Genomic DNA, 19643 nt, shown 5'->3' with positions numbered 1-19643 from the left:
TTGACATCTTGATATCTAATAAACTAATCCAGTTCAGACGTAGGCTCACGAGAAGGTATTACTTCTTCTCCCATTCCATGGTAATAGAAGTCATGTTCTCCTGCTACCTCATCTTCATCGATCATATTATGTATGATGATACATGCTGTCATGATGTCATCGAGTGTTTGTTGATCCTAAAACTAAGCTGGTCCTCGAACAATAGCAAAACAAGCTTGTAGAACTCTAAATGCTCGCTCCATATCCTTCCTAGCTGCTTCCTGAGTTTGGTTGAAATGTTTTTTCTTATTTCCTTGAGAGATGAAATTGACTTCACAAATGTTACTCATGTAAGATAAGTGACATGTGCAAGGTAATATCCCATTGCATAGTTATAGTTGTTGATGGTATAATTCACTTGCGGAGCTTGACCTTCAGCTAGCTTTGCAGAGAGCGGGAAACGATCAAAGACATTAATATCATTGTGAGACCCGAATAATTTAAAGAAAGCATGTCAAATTCAAAGATCGTGTGAAGTAACAGCTTCAAGAATAAATTGTGAGCTCGTGCATATAGCCGGTATACATACCTTATCATGCTGAAGGATAATTTTTTCACTTCCAATATATACAATCTATGCTACCTAGCATTCTAGGTAAACCTCTTTGCTCTCTAATGGCAAGTAATCTAAATGTATTATTCTTATTTGAAAATCTTAGGTACTCACCTCTAAAGACTTCAACAATAACTTTGATAAATCTTTTAAGACTCTCTATAGTGGTACTTTATCCAATAAGAACATAATTATCCATAGCATCAACTGGTACTCCATAAGATAGCTGAAGTAAAGCTATAATAATCTTCTGTAAAGGACATAACCCAAATTGTCTAGCTGCATTTCTTCTCTGCACAAAATAGGGCTCATGCGCTTCTACGGCTTGTGCAATGCGCAAAAACAGAGGTCGTGATATTCTAAACCTGTGGTGAAAAGAAAAATGAGCACATGAGGTTCAACAAACAAGTTGAACAAAACTACATAGACATATTGTAAACCTGCGATGGAAGAACATTGGGTTGTAGGTTGGATTATTTGAAAAATAATCTTGGTATAATCTTGCATGTCCTTTAACTTTATCGTATTGAAGTTCCTACTGTACTGGCACATAACCTCCATGACGTTGAGCATTACGGAGCTAGTATTGTCGGTGGGCTAGCTGCCTTGCAATAAGCACTTCATCGTCATCATCTAACAACGACGAATCTAACATACATTGCATGACTAATCCGTGACGACTTATTTATGAACCGATATAGGAGTAGTAGAGAGGAAGAGGAAGAATGGTGTAAAAGGAGAAGCAACTGGATGGTTGTCCATATACAGAGCAGACATATAGCTTTGAAAAGCCATTTGAAAAAACTAGCCGTTGGAATATAGCCATCGAATAAAGTAGCTGTTGGAATAAAACTGTTGCAAGAAATAACCATTGCAAATAAAATATAGTATATGAGATATGAAGAATGAGATTTGACTAGACTGTTGTAGTATGTAGAAATATAGAGAATCTTTTAAAATGGGTAGACAAATAAAAATATAATCAATTAAATTTGACTAATCTGCTGAACTCTAAGCTAGCCGGTGTATGTTCCTTGATATGACTGCAGCTTGCAGACCTTAAAGTTCTGAGTATCACTCGGCACAATTTAAATAAACAACTATAGCACACTTCCAATCCATATCTTATCGTGAGCGGGGAGAGGGAGTAATCCAATTACTTCAAAACCCCCACAAACAAATGCATCTTAGCTTCATTTTGTCTTGGGGCTTGGCATTCCTTTAGTTAGTCTCTGGTTAGGAATATGTTTGTTTGTCCTCAAAATGGAACACGTAGAAGCGAAGCCGACATTTTTGGCTTTGGATGCCCAAATTTGACCGGCTTTGACTCTAAAATGAGTCTGAATGCCAACTAAGATATTTGTTAAGCGAGGTAGCCAATATCAACGTTGAAGACGTCAACTAACGGAGAATGGTAGCGCAGGGCCACCCTAGCCGTTATTTTCCTTTCTAATGTAATCTTTGTTTGATGAATTTTTCGCATTCAAAATTCACGAGAACAATATAAGAGAGTACATGGGCCCACGTGAAAGTCAATGTGCTATTGGGGCATTGGGCATCTGGTTCCAAACATAAATATGATACACATAATTCGCCATGACAAAATAACAACGTGTGAGCCCCATATCCCTATATTCTTTTTAATGATGTCCAGATATATTCAACATTGGACTCTTTTTGGCGCGAATTGGAGCAAGATGGCTCAAACGAATCCGGAATAAGATACGCGGCTAAGGACTTTTTGGCAGAGTTTCTAGTACCAAAATTTTTAGAGTGGGATATCTTTTAACTCCAGAAACTTTTAAAGATGGAGCTACGAGAAGATTGATGGTGGAGATGTGAGAAGATTGATGGTACTCACTTTGTTTCAAAATATAGGACGTATTAGGATTTTAAAAAAATCTTTAAAAGTATAATTTGATTTTTAATTTATTTTATAATATATTATTAATTTCTACAAAACCAATATCGTATTAAAAGATCTCTGAAATATACTCATATGAGTATATTGATACAACTTTTATATATTAAAACATACGTATAATTTGACTAATTGTTGATCAAAATTTATAAAAATTAATTTTTCCAATCATAATATGCACTATATTTTAGGACGAATGGAGTATTTGATTAAGCCATATTATTCGTATTTTGGACTAAAATAGATATTTAAAAAATATATTTTTATTTATAAATTCTAAATCTTATATGATTTTAAAACTAAAGCTCTGACAGACAATCCCTAAGAGGATATGGTCCTTGAAAGGTTGAGTGTAAGAAAGAACTGAAATATTAAGGCATACAAACATACAAGGTCACGCCAGCAAGGCACTACGTGAGTAGGGATGAAAATAAAAACTATAAAATTTGGAATTTCGGAGATCGTTTTTAAAGTTTTCCAATCAAGAAATCGGAAACAATATTTCAAAAAAGTGGAAACAGGAAGGATAAAACTATGCGAAAATAATAGCGAAAACTATTTAGACCAGTTTGGATCGTTTTCGAGTTTTTCTATTTTGATTCAGTAATTTCCGGCGAATATTCTTGAATTTTCTTTGACCCACGGTCCAATACTCCAGGCTTCTCCCGCCGCCCAACAGGCCTCCCGACTTTTGTGCTGTCCTGATAGGCTTCTCTGGTTGGTGGGGTGGCAGGCATGCATGTGTGCGCGTGGAGGGGTCAAGCGAGGCAGGGCGGGACTGACCGATTCAGGAAAGATCTGGTGGTGGAAGACGGTTATGGTAATGAGTCCCGCTTGTCAGCGTGAAGGAGATGAGATGCTGGGATGGCTGCTGGGTCAGAGCAAGAAAATCCAGATGATTTTCTAAAAAACTTCAATGTATATTGAAATACTTAGTTAATAAAAAGAAATGTATTTGAATGTAAACATATATACATGCATGTGTGTGTTCGGTTTAGATATACATTTCCTGGAATAAAGAGTTTTAAAAAGGAGTAATTTTTGCTACATTCTAAAAGCTAAGAATTTTAGAGTGTTACATGGCCTTGCGACTCGTGGTGTGCTAGCATGTGTGTTTGATAGTTTGAGATTGAGTTGTGTTCTGTAGAATTATCGATTCTCGATCGATACTAGCATGCTTTTGTCCCGATAACACTGTTTTTGGTTTTTTTCGTATTATCGACATCGTATTCGTTTCCGCATTATCGTTATTGACTTCGTCTCTAAATGAAAAATGTGAAACTGAAAGTTATTTAAATCTTTTCCGATGATTTTCGAACCGTTTTAATCCCTATAAGTATGTAAGGATCAGGCTGATTTGGTGGTGTCTACCGAATTGAATATGTACACCCTGAAATTTCCAAACCTGGTTGCTTTAACCATGGGCCCACATGGCATTGTCCCTGCTGAGTGTGAAGAACTGTCCAAATAGTATTCTAATTAATTATTAAGTCGATCATTTATATTATCATGACTATAATCATTAATCAGAATATTGTTCCGATAGTCCCGACATGTGTTTTATGCTCAAGATCGGAACATGTGCCTTTCTAACGTATAACATCACAACAAAGCTTAAGAAAGAGCGAGTAATTAACATTATATCATAAATTCTTAAGCATTCAATCATTTATAATAATTTACATCAAAAAAGATAAGCTACGCAACGAAAGAATTAAAACCTAATAACAACAAAAAGACCGGTGGAACCATATGCCCTTAGGCTCCACCCAAAACCTAGCCACACGAGTAGACGACACTACTCTTGCTCGCCGTCGGCATCGGTGGACATGAAGTAGCCAGAAGCTAACCTTTTCTCGCCTGCAACTTGAAAGAGCAGTGTGAATACGAAGGTACTCATAAGACTTAATCCATATATGATACATATAATAACCCGACTCCAAGGATTATACATTTGGGTATTTAGCGAAAATAGGCTATAAGGTTAAGTAATTTTATATGAGGTAGCAACCTTAAAACCTATGTGTGAGTAGCTATACTTAACCAAACAATCCCTTTCATTTTCAGTAAACACCAACTAAAATATAAATGTAACTGGAAGCATTATATATATATATATATATATATATATATATATATATATATATATATGAGAGAGAGAGAGAGAGAGAGACATCTCAATCGCAACCCAACATACCAAACCATCACCCCTCATTCGTGACTCTACGAACGATGCGGATGAACAAAAGCATACTCATAACTGAGAGCGTGGCAATTCGAATTGATTTTACACCCTGTATGGATACTCCTTGACCCACACGAAAATGAGACCATCGCACACACAACCCATCAGTTGCGAGTGATGATTCACGTATCAACCGTTCACGTACCCATCCTAAACCTTTGTTGACATGTCGAGTAATGTAGAGGCCACTTAGATCCCGTGCGTACCATGACTTATCGGCATAATCTTAGGCACCCCTAACAGCATTCCTACTCACATCTTGATACATAGGTCAAATGAACGCGACGACTTATGATACTTAGCTTACCCATCCTATATCCGGGTATGTGGTAAGTACGGAAATGTGCTAAAGCTAACGGCACCAACGGACGGTGCTTAATCGATACAAGTGATCTACGGCATCTGGGCTCCTCTCCCGAACTACCCTTAGCATAGCTCACATCTCGTTTCATCCTCACATCTCATACATCTCAATATCATCATTGTATTCGTGAACAATAAGTAATTCCTAAACTCACGAACAATAGTTGGACCATTGCTCGACTTGTACCGATGACTTATGCATGGCTAAGCATATCGAATAGACTTGTAATTAGACATAAACAATGTTATCAAGGCTACAAGAATAAAAAAAAACAACAACTCAAGGTAGAGGTAATGCAATCAATATAGGTTCTACACATATGAGCTCGACATCAACTCACTGAACATGCAATCATACATAAATAGTAACTTATCAATTTAGACTTTATTCAGTTTGAACCAAAGGGTGCAATATGCTTAGATGCATGCCTTGCTACTTTCCTTCAATTCGGGATCAAACGTCAAACCCCTTCACGAAAACCTATTACACTCCGGTTCGATAATCACTAAAGAAAAAATACATCACAATAGGCATACGATGAAATGCCATAAAATATACTTTATAATGCATGAATTTTTTTCTAGTTATAAAGAGTCATAAAAAGACTAGCAAAATTGTTTTCGCCAATTTTTTGGACTTGTAAAGAATTAACGGTAAATTAATGAAGCCTTAACCTAACTAATTTATCTTAAAAAGTTAATTTGAGGTTATTATGGAACCAACAAAATTAGTTTCATAACATTTGGAGCAACAGAGAATTTATTACGAATTTTACAAGTTTCAGCAAAGAAAATAAAAAAAACGTATGATGAACAGTACAATCCGTATACTCCTGGTTGAACTCGGACCCTCCGGGTTTCGGATTCTCCGGGTGAATCTCCGGGTGGGAGTCCTCAGGTATTTCTGGCTAGATCACTCGGAACCTTTGGGTGAGGTCACAAATGCTGATTTTCGCCGGGATCTCTTCGGCAACGATTTCAACGGCTTTTGGGGTAGAAATTTTGGACCTAGAGCATCATAATGACCTCCTCTACCACGTAGGATAACATGCATAAGCTAAAAATGACCGAAACTCGGCTATTGCCTCCAATGGTGGCGTCGGCCATTGTTGAGCTCTTTTGAGCTTGATGCTGCTAGATCTGGCCTTGGGAATGAAATGGGAGGGGGTTGGGGTGCTCACCATGTTATAGCAAGCTTGTGGCTCAGTCTTCGGGGTTGTGGGAGGGTTGGAGCTCGAGATGAAGCCGGGGAGGTAGTGGCTGGCTTGAGGAGGAAGAAGAGGTGGCCGAGGTGCTTGAGCTCGATGGGGAGGACGACCTTCGACGGGCTGCGGTGGGGGAGCTCGCTCGGGACCCCTCCCTGGCCTCCCCTTGCTTCTCCTCCTCTCATTTCTCCTACTACCCCTCTCCTTTTTCTCTTGGCCATTTGGGAGAGCAAGAGAGAAAGAGAGAGCACATGAGGGAGAGGGAGTGGGTGGGGGTGAGAGAGAGGGTTGCTGGTGGGAGTGGGAAAGAGTGGACGAGTGAAAGTGCATCTAGCCTCTATGTGTGGTTTTGGTAATTAATGACAATACCTATGAACTAACAATATTGTTAAGATTGTTAGTAGGTTGTTCAATAGGTGATGCATGGAGAAGAGACATGCATGAGCTCTAGGTGAATGGGGAGAATGAAAATGCATCAAGATGAATGAGCTCTAGGTGATGCTCGGGTTATTCCATAGGAGATGCATAAATGATGAAGCATGGATTCTTTGATAAATGCCATGAGTTCAAATAATTGCATCAAAAGTCATTAAGATTTTAGTGATGCTCATAAGAAGAAGAAAAAGCTCAATAAGACTGGCAATAAGCTTGAAGGCTAAGTTATTTGTAGAGATCAAGTAACTAAAGGTATGACTTGTCAATAGAGTTTTATGGACTAACCTGTGTGCTATGTGTTTAAGAATGAGTGGGGTTAGGTTCTATATGAAGATTGACAATATGCATAAGTTACTTGTGGAAATCAAGTAACTTAAGGTATAAATGTTGTTATTTAGGTTTTATGGACTAACCCATGTGCTTTGTGCTTGAGAGTGAGTTGGGGTTAGGATCCATAAGAAGGCATAAGTTGAATTGAAATCATATATGCCAAGGGTGAAGAACAAGAGTGGATTCCATATTTGATAAAATTAATTCCTTAAAGATGTCGAATACAAAGTGGTTTTCTATGGTAAGACGGTGAAGGGCAAGCAAGACTCGGCTGCGATGGACCATCCGTGGTGAAGAGCAAGCAAATGGCTTTGCGCCGAAGGACCAAAGCGGTGGTGAAGAGCGAGTAAAAGCTTTGCGCCAATGGACCGTGCGAGGCCATGGGAAGCTATAGATGATTCACATCAATCATATGAAGAATCAAGTGAAGAATATATAGAAGTTGGCAACCCTCAAGGTTTGAAAGAAAGAAGCGGTACTTGAAAGTTTTCAAATGCTCAAAGTGGTTCAAACGAGTTTTATTTTTGAATTTGAGTATAGGTATGCCGCACTATTAAGAGGGATGCAACGTGAGCTAATTGTCGTATCTCAGTGCTCAAGAGTTCCCAACCAAACCCAAAGTGAGAGTTTGTTGTTAAGAGTCCGAAACGGAAAGTATGGAAGTGTCCAAAATGGATTTTGCAGTGTTCCTAGTTTGATCCTATGTGTTTTAGGTCATGAATTCAGTTGAGATGTGTAGCCCTCTGAATAAGCTTTCCACCAAAATCGTCAAAATCGGACTCTGGGATCAAAAGTTATCGCGGTTTTTCGGAGGTCAGCTGTGCTGTACTCAGAGACTCTGGTGAAGACCGGATTCTCCGGTACCTGGAATGGCCGGAGACTCCGGTGAAGTCCGGATACTCTGGTACCTGGAGTGGCCGGAGACCCCGGAAAGTCTCCGGGGCTGTTTTCTGTGTTAAGTGCCGACCAGAGACTCCGGTGTAGGTCGGATACTCTGGTAAAGTCCAGAAAAGATCCTAACGGCTAGTTCTGACACGTTCTGTGACCGTTCTAACGCCGTTTTTGGAATTAAGACCGGATACTCCGGTGTTCACCGGATACTCTAGGGTAGGTGTGTCAGAACAGTAACGGCTAGTTGTTTGTAGTGGGCTATTTATACCTCACTCACCCCATCCTTTGGGGCTGCTAAAAAGGGCATGAAAGAACATATTTCTAGAGCCAAAAGAACCTCTCCCACTCCATTCTAGTGTGTGATTTGAGAATAAAAGTGAGTTGGGTTGAGAGATTGGAAGATTGAGTGCAAGTGAGCTAAAATCCATCTTGAGCACTTGAGTTCTCGGCAAGAAGTCCGTCGTCGTGTTTGTTACTCTTAGAGGTGAAGCCTCCTAGGCGGATAGGCGTCCCCGACGAGCACCCAAGGTTGTGGGTTGCTGCGGAAGTTTGTGAATGGCTCGATTTCGCCTCCGCAAGGAAAGAAATCAAGAGTGGATCGAGGAAAGCGGTTGAAAGAGACCCGGCTCGTTGGAGCTTCCTCAACGGAGACGTAGGATTCACGGTGGTGAATCCGAACTTCGGGAAACAAATCTTGTGTCTCCTCTCTTGTTTCTTTACTTTTGAATTCTTGTTCAAATCTTTGTGCATATTGCTCGATCTACTTATTTGTGTGTATTTGAGTGTATGTTCTTTGTGGATCTACTTGAAATCATCTTCGGGAACACACGACATCACTTGGTTTGAGCTAGAACTCTCTACCCATCATTTATATTCAGTTTCGGGCTCAGTTCTGTACAGAATCCGGAGAATCCGGACTTCACCGGAGTTTCCGGACCTGTACAACCCGGAGAATCCAGTCTTCGCCGGAGTATCTGGTAAACAGTAATTTCAGGTATATGAACAGTGTTTTGAGCCTTTTTCAATTTAAGTTTTATTGCATATCTCTTGCTAGAATTGAATAATTTTAGTCACCTTAGAATTGTAATTTTCACACTTATTTAGGGTGATTGTGCACTAGTTGAGCCTAGCATATTTAGGTTTTTTCACTTGTGAAAAACCCGTTAGTTTATATTCCGCTGCAAGTTTAGGCCAACGGTAAAAGGGGACGATTTTTTGTAAAACGCCTATTCACCCCCTCTAGTCGATATCATTGTCCTTTCAGTGAGGCGGTGGGCCAGATACGTAGGTCCCACATGTTAGGAAAACTGGTCCATTTTAACTAAAAAATATATTCTTTATCTCCTAAATTTCTTTCTCTTTTTACTAATGCAAAACGAGGTACTCTAGCGCTCTAAAATAAAATTGCTCAAAGTTAAATACAATGCTTATGATGCAAGTGATTATGGTTTCAGGATGTGACAAATCTCCTCCCTTAAAAGAATCTTGTCTCGAGATTAGGTACGAGTCAAGGAAGAGTACGATGAATCTAGGAACTATATTGCGAGAAGATACCATACTTGTGAGAAAAGGAATCTAATACAATACTTATAGGTTTGAGAAGAACTCAGGGTAATTGGCACAAAGCCGATCTTCATGTTCCCACATTGCTTCATCTTAAGAGTGATTACTCCATTGAATCTTGAGGAAGTCGATTGGTTTGCATCGCGTCTTCCGTTTCGTTTCATCAAGGATGCGGACTAGAAGCTCACGATAGGAAAGATCCAGCTGCAATTCTTGGTTTGCAACCTCAATGATCTCGGGTGGGACTCGAAGTCACCTCTTCAATTGGGAGATATAGAAGACGTCGTGCACGGTGGAGAGGGATGGAGGTAGCTCTAACTGATAAGCCACCTCTCCACACAGGACAATGACTCGAAAAGGGCCCACATAATGAGGCGTCAACTTTCCTTTTATCTGAAAATGCTGCGTTCGTCTGAGGGGAGAAATATTAAGATAGACAAAGTCTCCAATGTCAAACACAAGTTCTCATCAACGGCGATCCGCATAGCTTTTATGTCGGGACTGAGCCGTAAGGAGACACTTCTGAATAGTCAGAACATGCTTTTCTGCCTCTTTGACAAAATCTGGGCTTAGAAAAGACCTTTCGTCAAATTCGGACCAATTCAACAGCGTCCGGTATCTTTGACCATAGAGAGCTTCAAATAGCAACATTTCAATACTTGATTGATAGCTGTTGTTGTAGGAGAATTCCACAAAAGGCAAGCATATGTCCCACTTCTTCCTATATGTGAGAACACAAGCTCAAATGATGTCTTCCAGAATTTGTTTACCTTCTCAGTTTGACCATCAATTTAAGGATGATATGTAGTGCTATGGGAGAGCTCGATCCCCATGGCTTTATGAAGGCTCTTCTAGAAATGAGAGGCGAATTGAGTGCCTCGATCAGAGATGATTTTCTTTGAAATCCCATGGAGACAAACAATTCTAGTGAGATATAACTCTGCATAATCCTTAGCATTGTATCGAGTCTTCACAGGGAGGAAATGTGCAGACTTCATGAGACGATCCATGATGACCCAAATCGAGTCATACCCATGTGAAGTCTTTGGCAAACTGGTAATGAAATCCATACCGATCTCCTTCCACTTCCAAAAGGGAATAGGTAAGGGCTGGAGCGTACCGGCCGGTTTGAGGTGTTCGCCCTTCACCCTCAGGCAAACATCGCACTCGTCAACATATCGAGTGACTTCGCGCTTCATGCGGGTCCATCAAAATCTGAGCTTGAGGTCCTGGTACATCTTGGTACTCCCCAGATGAATGGATAATAATAAATCATGAGCTTCGTCTAGAATCTTTTTTCTTAGCTCTGGAACTTTGGGGACCACTAGTTTCTTCCTGAACCACAATACCCCTTCGTTGTCCAGGGTAAAGCATTTGACTTTCCCTTCCTTGAGCTTGCCATGGATCTTCTCCATGCCTCTGTCTTTCTTCTGAGCCTCTTTGATTTGATCGAGGAGGTTTGACCTTATCTCCAAGTTGGAGAGATAACCCTCCGGAACCATCTCGAGTCTAAGCCTCCAGAAATCATCACAAAGGGTGAGGCTCTCAGGCGAGACCATAACACAATAGCACTGATCTTTCCGGTTCAAGGCATCAACAACAACGTTTACTTTTCCTTAATGGTAATGGACCTCTAACTCATAGTCCTTGATTTGCTCAAGCCATCTCCTTTGACTCATATTGAGATCGGCTTGGGCGAAATATATTTGAGGCTCTTGTGGTCGGTGTAAATATTGCACATATTCTCGAGGAGATAGTGACGCCAAATTTTCAGGGCATGTACTACTGCTACAAGCTCCAGATCATGAGTGGGATAATTCTCTTCATGTGGCTTCAACTGGCGTGAAGAATAAGCAACCACGTGGCCCTCTTCAATGAGAACACAACCGAGCTTGATGCGAGAGGCATCACAATAGACATCAAAGTTCTTGTGAACATTCAATTGTGCTAAAACTGGCGCTGTGGTGAGATAAAACTTCAAAGTCTGGAAAGACGCTTCACACGCCTTAGACCATTTGAACTTAACATTCTTCTTCAATAATTCGGTCATGGGCTTGGCAATCTTAGAGAAGTTCTCGATAAACCAGTGGTAATAACTCGCAAGTCCGAGAAAACTCTGGATATCAGTGACACTCCGAGATTGCATCCAATTAAGCACATCACACACCTTGTTCGGGTCAACCATGACACCACCTTCAGAAAGAGCATGTCTGAGGAAAGAGACTTCCTTCAGTCAGAAGGCACACTTGCTGAACTTGGCATAAAGGCGATGCTCCCGAAGTCTCTCAAGAACGACAGGAAGGTGACCGACATGTTCTTCTTCGGTCTTGGAGTAAATGAGAATATCATCGATGAACACCACTGCAAACCAATCAAAATCCTCCATGAAAACTGTGTTCATCAAATACATGAAGTACGCCAGCGCATTGGTTAGGCCGAAGGACATAATCGTATATTTGTAAAGTCCGTAGCAAGAAGAGAAAGCTGTCTTTGGAATGTCCTTCTTCCGGATTTTTATTTGATGATAGCTCAACCTCAAATCAATTTTAGAGAAAACCTGAACACCTATCAACTGATCGAACAAAATGTCAATTTGAGGAAGCGGATACTTTTTCTTGATAATGACTGCGTTCAACAGGCGGTAGTCAACAGCAAAGACTTATCCTTCTTCTTCACTAAGAGCGCCATACATCTCCAAGGTGAGGAGCTTGGACGAATAAAACCATTTGCAAGTAATTCTTGAATTCGCTTCTTCAATTCTGCCAACTCATTCAACGGCATCTGATAAGACCTTTTGAATATGGGAGCTATTCTAGGGACATGCTCAATAGGCTTAGTCTTTGTAATAGGCTTAATCTTTGTAATAGGCTAAATCTTTTGTAAGAGAAATAACTTGTAATCCGCTTAAAATTGGACTAACCACTTTGATTAATAAAGTTTATATTTTCGCATATGCTTATATTCCCCTTCTATTATCTCTTTATTAGTTCCCTTGCAAGTTTGCAAGTTTTCTTTTTCAGTTGTGATTTTTGTTTTCCTTTTGAGCTGCATTTTTCCACTTTTGTGAAGTAATTATTTTTGTTTCTAGAGGCATAAATGTTCCTATGCTCATGTATTCGAGAGGGTATTGAATCCACTTGCCTCTAGATCATCAACTTGGAGAGTTGTTTCTTTTGTTGATTGTATTTTTGCTTTGTTCCTCATCCAAGTTTCAAACTTTTATGCACAAAGACACATGAAAAGATCTTGAATAGAACATATGGTTTATATTCCATTCGTGGAGTCATATTGCATCGAAACTTTCTTTCTCGTTTTGTCTCTATAAAATTTATGCTTCTGTTGTGTGTTTTTGGGGAGTATTAGATGAACAAGAAGTATCCCATTTATTTCGTAAGAGATCTGTAAGGCGTTTATTCACCCTCTCTAGTCGTCTATCTCGATCTTACAGTCTTGATAATTTTTAAATTGAAAAATCATTATCAAATCTAGCTAAAGTTGTTAGATGTTGGACACCAAACCAAACATAACTTGCATCTAGCATTCAATTCTAGATTGAATCGGAGTTCGTAGGAAAAAAACACCAGCGGCTCCTCACGGTACACAGTACATCGGTGTAACGTCGAAGCTGCACAAGCACTACTAGCATGTAGCTGATCCAGCACGCCAGAAGGGATGGGCTCAATTCGCAAGTGGTGGCCTGGTGGGGACCTCCTAGCGTCCAAAACTTTCCTACGAGAAGGGTGGCTCATCAGCCTATAAATAAAAAGCCCACCAATTCGACCAACACGTGGCACTATGTCCTTCATCGTTCTCCTCAGATCGGCCCCATTATTCTGCCCAACTTCACCTCCGTTGACCGTTGCGCCCCTCCGGCACCCCACGCCCCCGCCCCCGCCCCATGGCTCGCCTACCGATGCGGCCACCGGCGCTGTGGTCACCGGTGACCTTGCCGATTCGCCGCTCCACCATGTGCCCTCTGTCGCCGCCAACCCCACCGCCTGGCCGGCAGCTAGCCCCGACCATCCCTATAAATTCCCTCAGCCCCGGTGAACCAAGACCCGAACCCCTATCGCTAACCCTAACTGGGCGAGAAGGACGGCGGGCGATGAAGCTCGACGACGAGATGCAGTCGGAACCCTAACCCTAACTCGACGTTGCGATACGCAGTTCTACGGTCCCGCCACCACTCACGAGTCTCGGCTTAATCTTAGCGCAGCGGATCTTAGCCGTAGGTGCCCTCCTCACACAGATCTCAAGGTGCGCTACTTATAAGCACTTTACTGTCGCGCTAACCGGGTCAGGTGCGTGTGACTAACAACGGGCTAATGGCTAACGTGTGAACCGCACCTAGGCTCTTGGGCACCAAAAAATTTGTTCTGAGCGCGTCCGCTTGTTAGCAAGTCGTGTGCGACTCCAACCAGTGAATGACGCATGTGGAGGACGAGCCTCTTGTCGGAATTCCGAAGTTACTCCTCACAATGATTCTATCTTATCCCCAAAACGCACGCGCAACCCACACGTGGTCCTTCCCTTAAGCCCACCAACTAGCTTACATGCACATGTAAAACCAAACAGGGCGGCCCACTCACACTGGGTCGCACGATCTGCTACATGTGCGACCCACCACGCGTTAGACTTTTCGCTGGGCAATCGTTGGTAAACTTGAGTAATTATCAAGTTGGACCTGGGCCAAGAAGCATGAATTCTTTTCGGACTTTCTTTTGGTAATTTTTTCTCAAAACTTTTTCTCGTTAACTTTTTGAGATCATCTTTTTTAACAAAAGTTTTGCAGACAAGTTTCTAGAAAATATTTCTATGTAAGTCTCAAAAAATTAGCTATCGAAAGGTTTCACAAAAGTTTATCAAAAAGTTATAGGTTCATCATAAATTTATTTATAAGCGTTACATCAAAAACTTTTATTGCTAAAGTTATCTCGAAAAAGTTATGTGTTCATTTTTTTGGAAAATTTTGATCAACTTTTTTTGGGAAACCTTTTTTTTAAAAAAAGTTATTGTTGAAAGTTATTTAGATAACTTTTTATGGATAACTTTTTTTTACACGTTATCTCAAATAACTTATACAAATAAGTTATCTCAAATAAGGTATATTTTGAAAAGTTGTCCTAAATAAGTTTTCTAGGTAATATTTGCATAGATAAGTTACCTAATAAATTTATATAAATAAGTTATATCGAATAAGTTATCAACTTTTAGGGTTTAAGATTTTCTGGATAACTTATATGGATTAAGTTTTCTAGATAATTTTGTTTATAAAACTTTTCCTATTAACTTTGTATTTGAAGTATGGTATGTCAAAAAAAATATATCATTCTTTTTTAATAAACTTTGTACACTGAATATTATTCTTTTCAATTTAATGCACATTGAATATTATTTATAATATGAAAGTGGATATACAAACCAGCTGAAAGTGTAATTTCACTCCCCTACCGTGTTCTTATCCTCGTATCCTACGTCTCAAAAATGATTTGCGCTTTGCAAAAAATGATTAATGATAAATCAGCTAAACAGTATGCTATAGGGTCTGCACTGTTTGAAACTGATTGAAAGCAGATATTTAATTACTACTAGTTAACTCCTCTCCCTTTATTACTGCTAATTAACTCTCCTCTCTCTTTTTTCAATTTAATACTTTTATCAAACCGTTCAATGAAATTCAGAATCCACATGAAAGAGGATTGAAAAGGTGTTTTTTTTAATCTGAAAGTGGATGCACAAACACGTTGAAAGTGGAATTTAGAGTGCCTCGCCCGTTAATCACCCCGACTGACCCGCTATCCCTGAAATAATAAGCACGCTCAGCTGGAGAAAAGGAAACCTATCTAAAAAGGGAAAGGATTCGCCAGCGAGCTTGCGCTTCCGTGAATTAGCAGTGTGCTTTGTCGGATTGCTGTCCGAGCGCGAGCGCTTGGAGACCTGCGAGCGCACGCTAATTAGACCCGTCCCTTGGGCATGCCGTGCGCTACCCTCCCTTGGGCCGAGCCACAAACCCACTACGCGGGCCACTCTAGTTTTGAGCAGAATCCGATGCCTCGTTTTTTTATATATTTTGGAAATAAAAACTATAAATATATACGGGGTACTTTCGTTTTGAAAAAAATGCACTCCTGTTCTCCAAAATAAAAAAATAAAAAAATCCTGATGCCTCTGCCAGGTGGCCAGGGTTCACAAATGCCTGCAAGGCTAAAAATTCGTAGCCAGCGCATTTGTCGAATATCGTGAATATCGGTCGAAATTAGAAGAATTCAGTGAGAATGTGGCCGAAATTCGTAATTTTTTTTAAAAAAATATCGGTTTTGCTAACCGCTCGTTCTTGCTCGGGCCGGTGAGCCGCTGCTTTTCCTACCGCCTGAAGGCGCCGGCGCGTCATGGGCGCCGCCGCATCGCCTTGGTGATTCAGTGCACCGCCTTGCCCGCTCAGCGGATTGGTGCGGCAGACGTACGCGGACGCGACGCGAGGCCCAAAAATATTCCACTTGCCTTGTCTCCACTCCTCCTCGCTGACCGCTGCGGTGCATGCTCCTTCCTTTCCCTTTCCTTGCCCGGGTGGAGTTGAGTAAAGTAAACGCGCCAGAGAACCTTCGCCTCCTCGCCGCAAAATTCAGCAAGCATCCGCAGTTCCGCTCGACCAGATCGCCCGCTTTTCCCCTCTCTCCGATCAATCCGCAGAGCACGCGCGACGTTCCGGTTCTGTTCCAAGCATCGGCGATGACGGCGTCGTCGTGGGCTGCTCCGCCGCCCGGGTACCCGCAAGGGCACGGGTACGGGCACGGCAACCAGCAGCTGGCTGCGCCTCAACCGCAGGCCACAGCCGTGCCCGCGACGGCAGCGAGCAGCGGCTTGGGCAATCCCTACGTGGTCGTCACCCCCGCGGCCGCGGCGTCGTCGTGGGCTGCTCCGCCGCCCGGGTACCCGCAAGGGCACGTGCACGAGCAAGGCAACCAGCAGCTGGCTTCGCCTCAACCGCAGGCCACAGCCGTGCCCGTGACGGCAGCGAGCAACGGCTTGGGCAATCCCTACGTGGTCGTCACCCCCGCGGCCGCGACCCCGTCCACCCGCCAGTGTACGTGCACCTCGAATCCGATCATCTTTTGCACCCCCTCCTTGGTGCGCGCAGGGTTAATGTGTTTTTGCATCGATGCGTTGCAGCCATCATGAAGGCGCTGGGACGGTACGGCAAGGTGCTGGAGGACGGCACCCGCAAGGCCGCCGACGCCTCCGGCAACATCTGGCACCACCGTCCGTGCATAGCCTCCCTCTTTCTCTTATCGATTAGTGGCACATTCGCACTGAGAGTCTGAGACGTGCGTGACACATATGCTTCTGGTGTGGTGTGTGATCTTTGCTTTCTTGGACAGTCCGGACGGCGCCGAACATGGCGGACGCGGCGGTGGCGCGTCTGGCGCAGGGGACGAAGGTGTATGCGGAGGGCGGGCACGACAGGGTGTTCCACCAGACGTTCGGCACCATGCCCGGGGAGCAGCTCCGCAAGGCCTACGCCTGCTACCTCTCCACCTCCTCGGGCCCCGTCATCGGCACGCTCTACCTCTCCACGGCGCGCCTCGCCTTCTGCAGCGACAGCCCGCTCTGCTACCAGGGCCCCGCCGGCCAACCGCTCGAGTGCATGTACTACAAGGCAAGTAGTTGCTTGCCTTTCACTTGCGTTCAGTTCACTCAGTGCTTCACACTCAGCTTCAGTACATTTCAGTTACTGATCAATCAATGCACATAGCTGCAAGCCTGCAATTTCTTTAGTTCCATGGGAGTCCTAGAGTGACAGAACAGAAATGGTAAACTTCTTGTGTCTCATTTTGGCTTGCAGGTAGTGCTTCCCCTGAACCAAGTGAGGTCAGTGAACCCTTCTGCCAGCATGCGCAACCGGGCGGAGAGGTACATCCAGATCACCACTACGGATAACCACGAGTTCTGGTTCATGGGGTTCGTGAATTACGACAAGGCTCTCAAGAATCTCTACGAAGCCCTGCAGCACCGCGATGTCCACGGCCACCACAGCAGCTGATTAAGCTTCGGTTTGATCATACAACTGTACTGTACTTCTTTCGTGATGAACTGTGACCATCTCTATCTCCAGTTGCTCTTCTTGAATAAGAAAGACACTGAGAAATTCTGAATGTTTTATGTCACTAATCGGTGTAGAACACTGAACATATATAAAAGCTTTAGTTGTCCCTGACAAGTGACAAATACAATATCTTGGTTCCTGGATACAGTAGCATTTAGCTATCTTTCTCAAGACATTAGCCTCTGCTCTTGCATTACAGAGCTGCAACCCTCAACGTTGCATGCAAACTGCAACTTCAGAACAGCACATTACACCGCACAAACCGCTGTTTCCGCATCGACCATATACAAACACATATATAGCTCAGCTGAAATGTAGTAGCTGGTTTCTCACGATTTACAACAACATTAGATGGGAAAACTGTTGTTGGCATGTCACTCGCTTCTTCTATATTTACTTGTTTCTCGAAGGATAGTGCTATATAGCACGGTGTACCGACGGTGCGCTTTTCTCGGATGCATCAGGTCTTCGATCAGTGGTGTGCGTGTCCGTGGGCGTGGGCGCTCTGGTCGATGGAGTCGACGCGGTTTTTGAGCGCGGCGAGCTGTCCCTTCACGCTGAGGTCGATGACGTGCGAGTCGTCGGTGCCGTAGCAGACCACGAAGCCGGCGATCAGGGACGGGTCCACGACGTTCTCAACCTTCAGATTCACGAACCCGGTGAGCCGGCGCATCTTGCGCGCGATGAGCTCGGTCTGGCGCGCATCCAGCTCCAGGGCGGAGGTCACGACCACCCGCAGTGCGAGCAGCTGCGGCGGCGGCGCCACCGGCGCGGCGCCGTCCGCGACCGAGCCCATGCTGCCGTTCTTGTCCAGGAGGGACCGCAGGAAGTCGAGCGTAAGCGGCTTGAAAGGTGGAGCCGGGGCCGTGGCTGGGACGGCGACGGCGGCGCCGTCGTGCTCGACGCCGACGTAGCTGCTGGCCCGGCGCAGCGTCTGCGCCTGCCACCTTCGGGAGTGCGCGTGGGACCGCCCCGCGGCCGCCGTGCTCGGCTGTGCCGGCACGCCGTCGAAGCGCACCGACGCCGGCATCAGCTGGCCAGTCTCCTTTGCCGCGGGGAACACAGGGTGGCCGCCGGGGTTGATGGGCTGGTTCAAGATGTTCATCGCTCTGCATGAACGCATTACAGAATCAATAAATCGCATCGAAGATCGAACTAGACCTCACCAAGCATTTGAGCAAGTTTGCATCAACACAAACGTACTACAAGCAGCAATTAACTTGCAATTGCGCACCAAGATGGCGAATTGGACTTTCGTCATTTAGCCATACAAAAACTGCTTTCACTATATCTAAGGAAACATGATTACTACCAAGAACAAGAGCAAGAGCTCATGATAGAACACCGAGGCTAACCTGTGTAGTAGAGCAGAGGTCGGCGCACGCAGCTGGTGATCGGAGGGAGCGGCAAGCAAGTGGAGGCGAGGAAGACAAGAAACCAACAGGAGCAGGAGGACAGTGCGGTCGCGCGGGCAGGAGGGGGGTAATAGCTGGCTGGGCGAGGCGCAGAGAGGCCAGCCGGGGGGATAAGGTTAGTAACTGGCTAGCCTCGCTAGCTGGTGTCGAGGAGGAGGACGGGAGAATTTGGCGTGCACACGATGCGGCCCCGGCAGCCGCACACGCCCCATCCGGGGGAATCTGCGTGCCGCGTCCGCCAATCCCCGAATCCCCTGTGGTCACCGGTCATTCGATCACGAGCCCCGGTCGCCTTGCCTCCTACCCTGCGTACGTACCCGGGCCACAGGCCCGACGGGTCGTCGCGCTTTTGGACGGCCGCGATCGGTCCCGGCCTCCGAAAAAGATAAAAAAGACGCGGTGCCGGGGTTGTGTTTTCCACGGACGCCGAAGCATGGGCGCCGCTGCATGTGGCCGCCACATGCCGTGTGTGCAGGAGCTGGGACTTGTGATTTTTATGGCTCGCCTAGACGTCTACAAAATGTATTAGCCTACCGGTTGTGTTAGATACGATCTCGGTTTCTAACGTTTGCCTAAGAT

General features: G+C 43.9%; 2 protein-coding genes across 4 annotated transcripts; one reads left to right on the top strand and one right to left on the bottom strand.

The window, feature by feature from the left end:
* Positions 1–15931: 15931 nt before the first annotated feature.
* On the top strand, positions 15932–17698 carry LOC133913255 (GEM-like protein 1). Of its 3 annotated transcripts, none has more exons than XM_062356355.1 (4): positions 15932–16629; positions 16716–16805; positions 16925–17206; positions 17393–17698. In XM_062356355.1, exons 1-4 carry the CDS (start codon positions 16083–16085, stop codon positions 17584–17586), a joined length of 1113 nt encoding a protein of 370 aa, XP_062212339.1. In that variant the 5' UTR covers positions 15932–16082; the 3' UTR covers positions 17587–17698. The 3 variants fall into 3 exon arrangements, with proteins under 3 accessions (XP_062212339.1, XP_062212340.1, XP_062212338.1); XM_062356354.1 differs by having other exon boundaries at positions 15937–16629; positions 16925–17202; positions 17389–17698; XM_062356356.1 differs by lacking the exon at positions 16716–16805 and having other exon boundaries at positions 15935–16629; positions 16925–17202; positions 17389–17698.
* Positions 17699–17718: 20 nt separating this feature from the next.
* Positions 17719–19322, bottom strand: LOC133913257 (ATP synthase delta chain, chloroplastic-like). Its single transcript, XM_062356359.1, has 2 exons — positions 19005–19322; positions 17719–18758 (listed from the first exon to the last, which is right to left on the bottom strand). Exon 2 carries the CDS (start codon positions 18752–18754, stop codon positions 18122–18124), a length of 633 nt encoding a protein of 210 aa, XP_062212343.1. The 5' UTR covers positions 18755–18758; positions 19005–19322; the 3' UTR covers positions 17719–18121.
* Positions 19323–19643: the final 321 nt, after the last annotated feature.

The sequence above is a fragment of the Phragmites australis genome, chromosome 3 (assembly GCF_958298935.1).
Source record: "Phragmites australis chromosome 3, lpPhrAust1.1, whole genome shotgun sequence".
In the NCBI taxonomy this organism is placed as follows: domain Eukaryota; kingdom Viridiplantae; phylum Streptophyta; class Magnoliopsida; order Poales; family Poaceae; genus Phragmites; species Phragmites australis.
The sequence above is the reverse complement of the archived record's forward strand: the minus strand, read 5'-3'. Positions and strand labels throughout refer to the sequence as shown.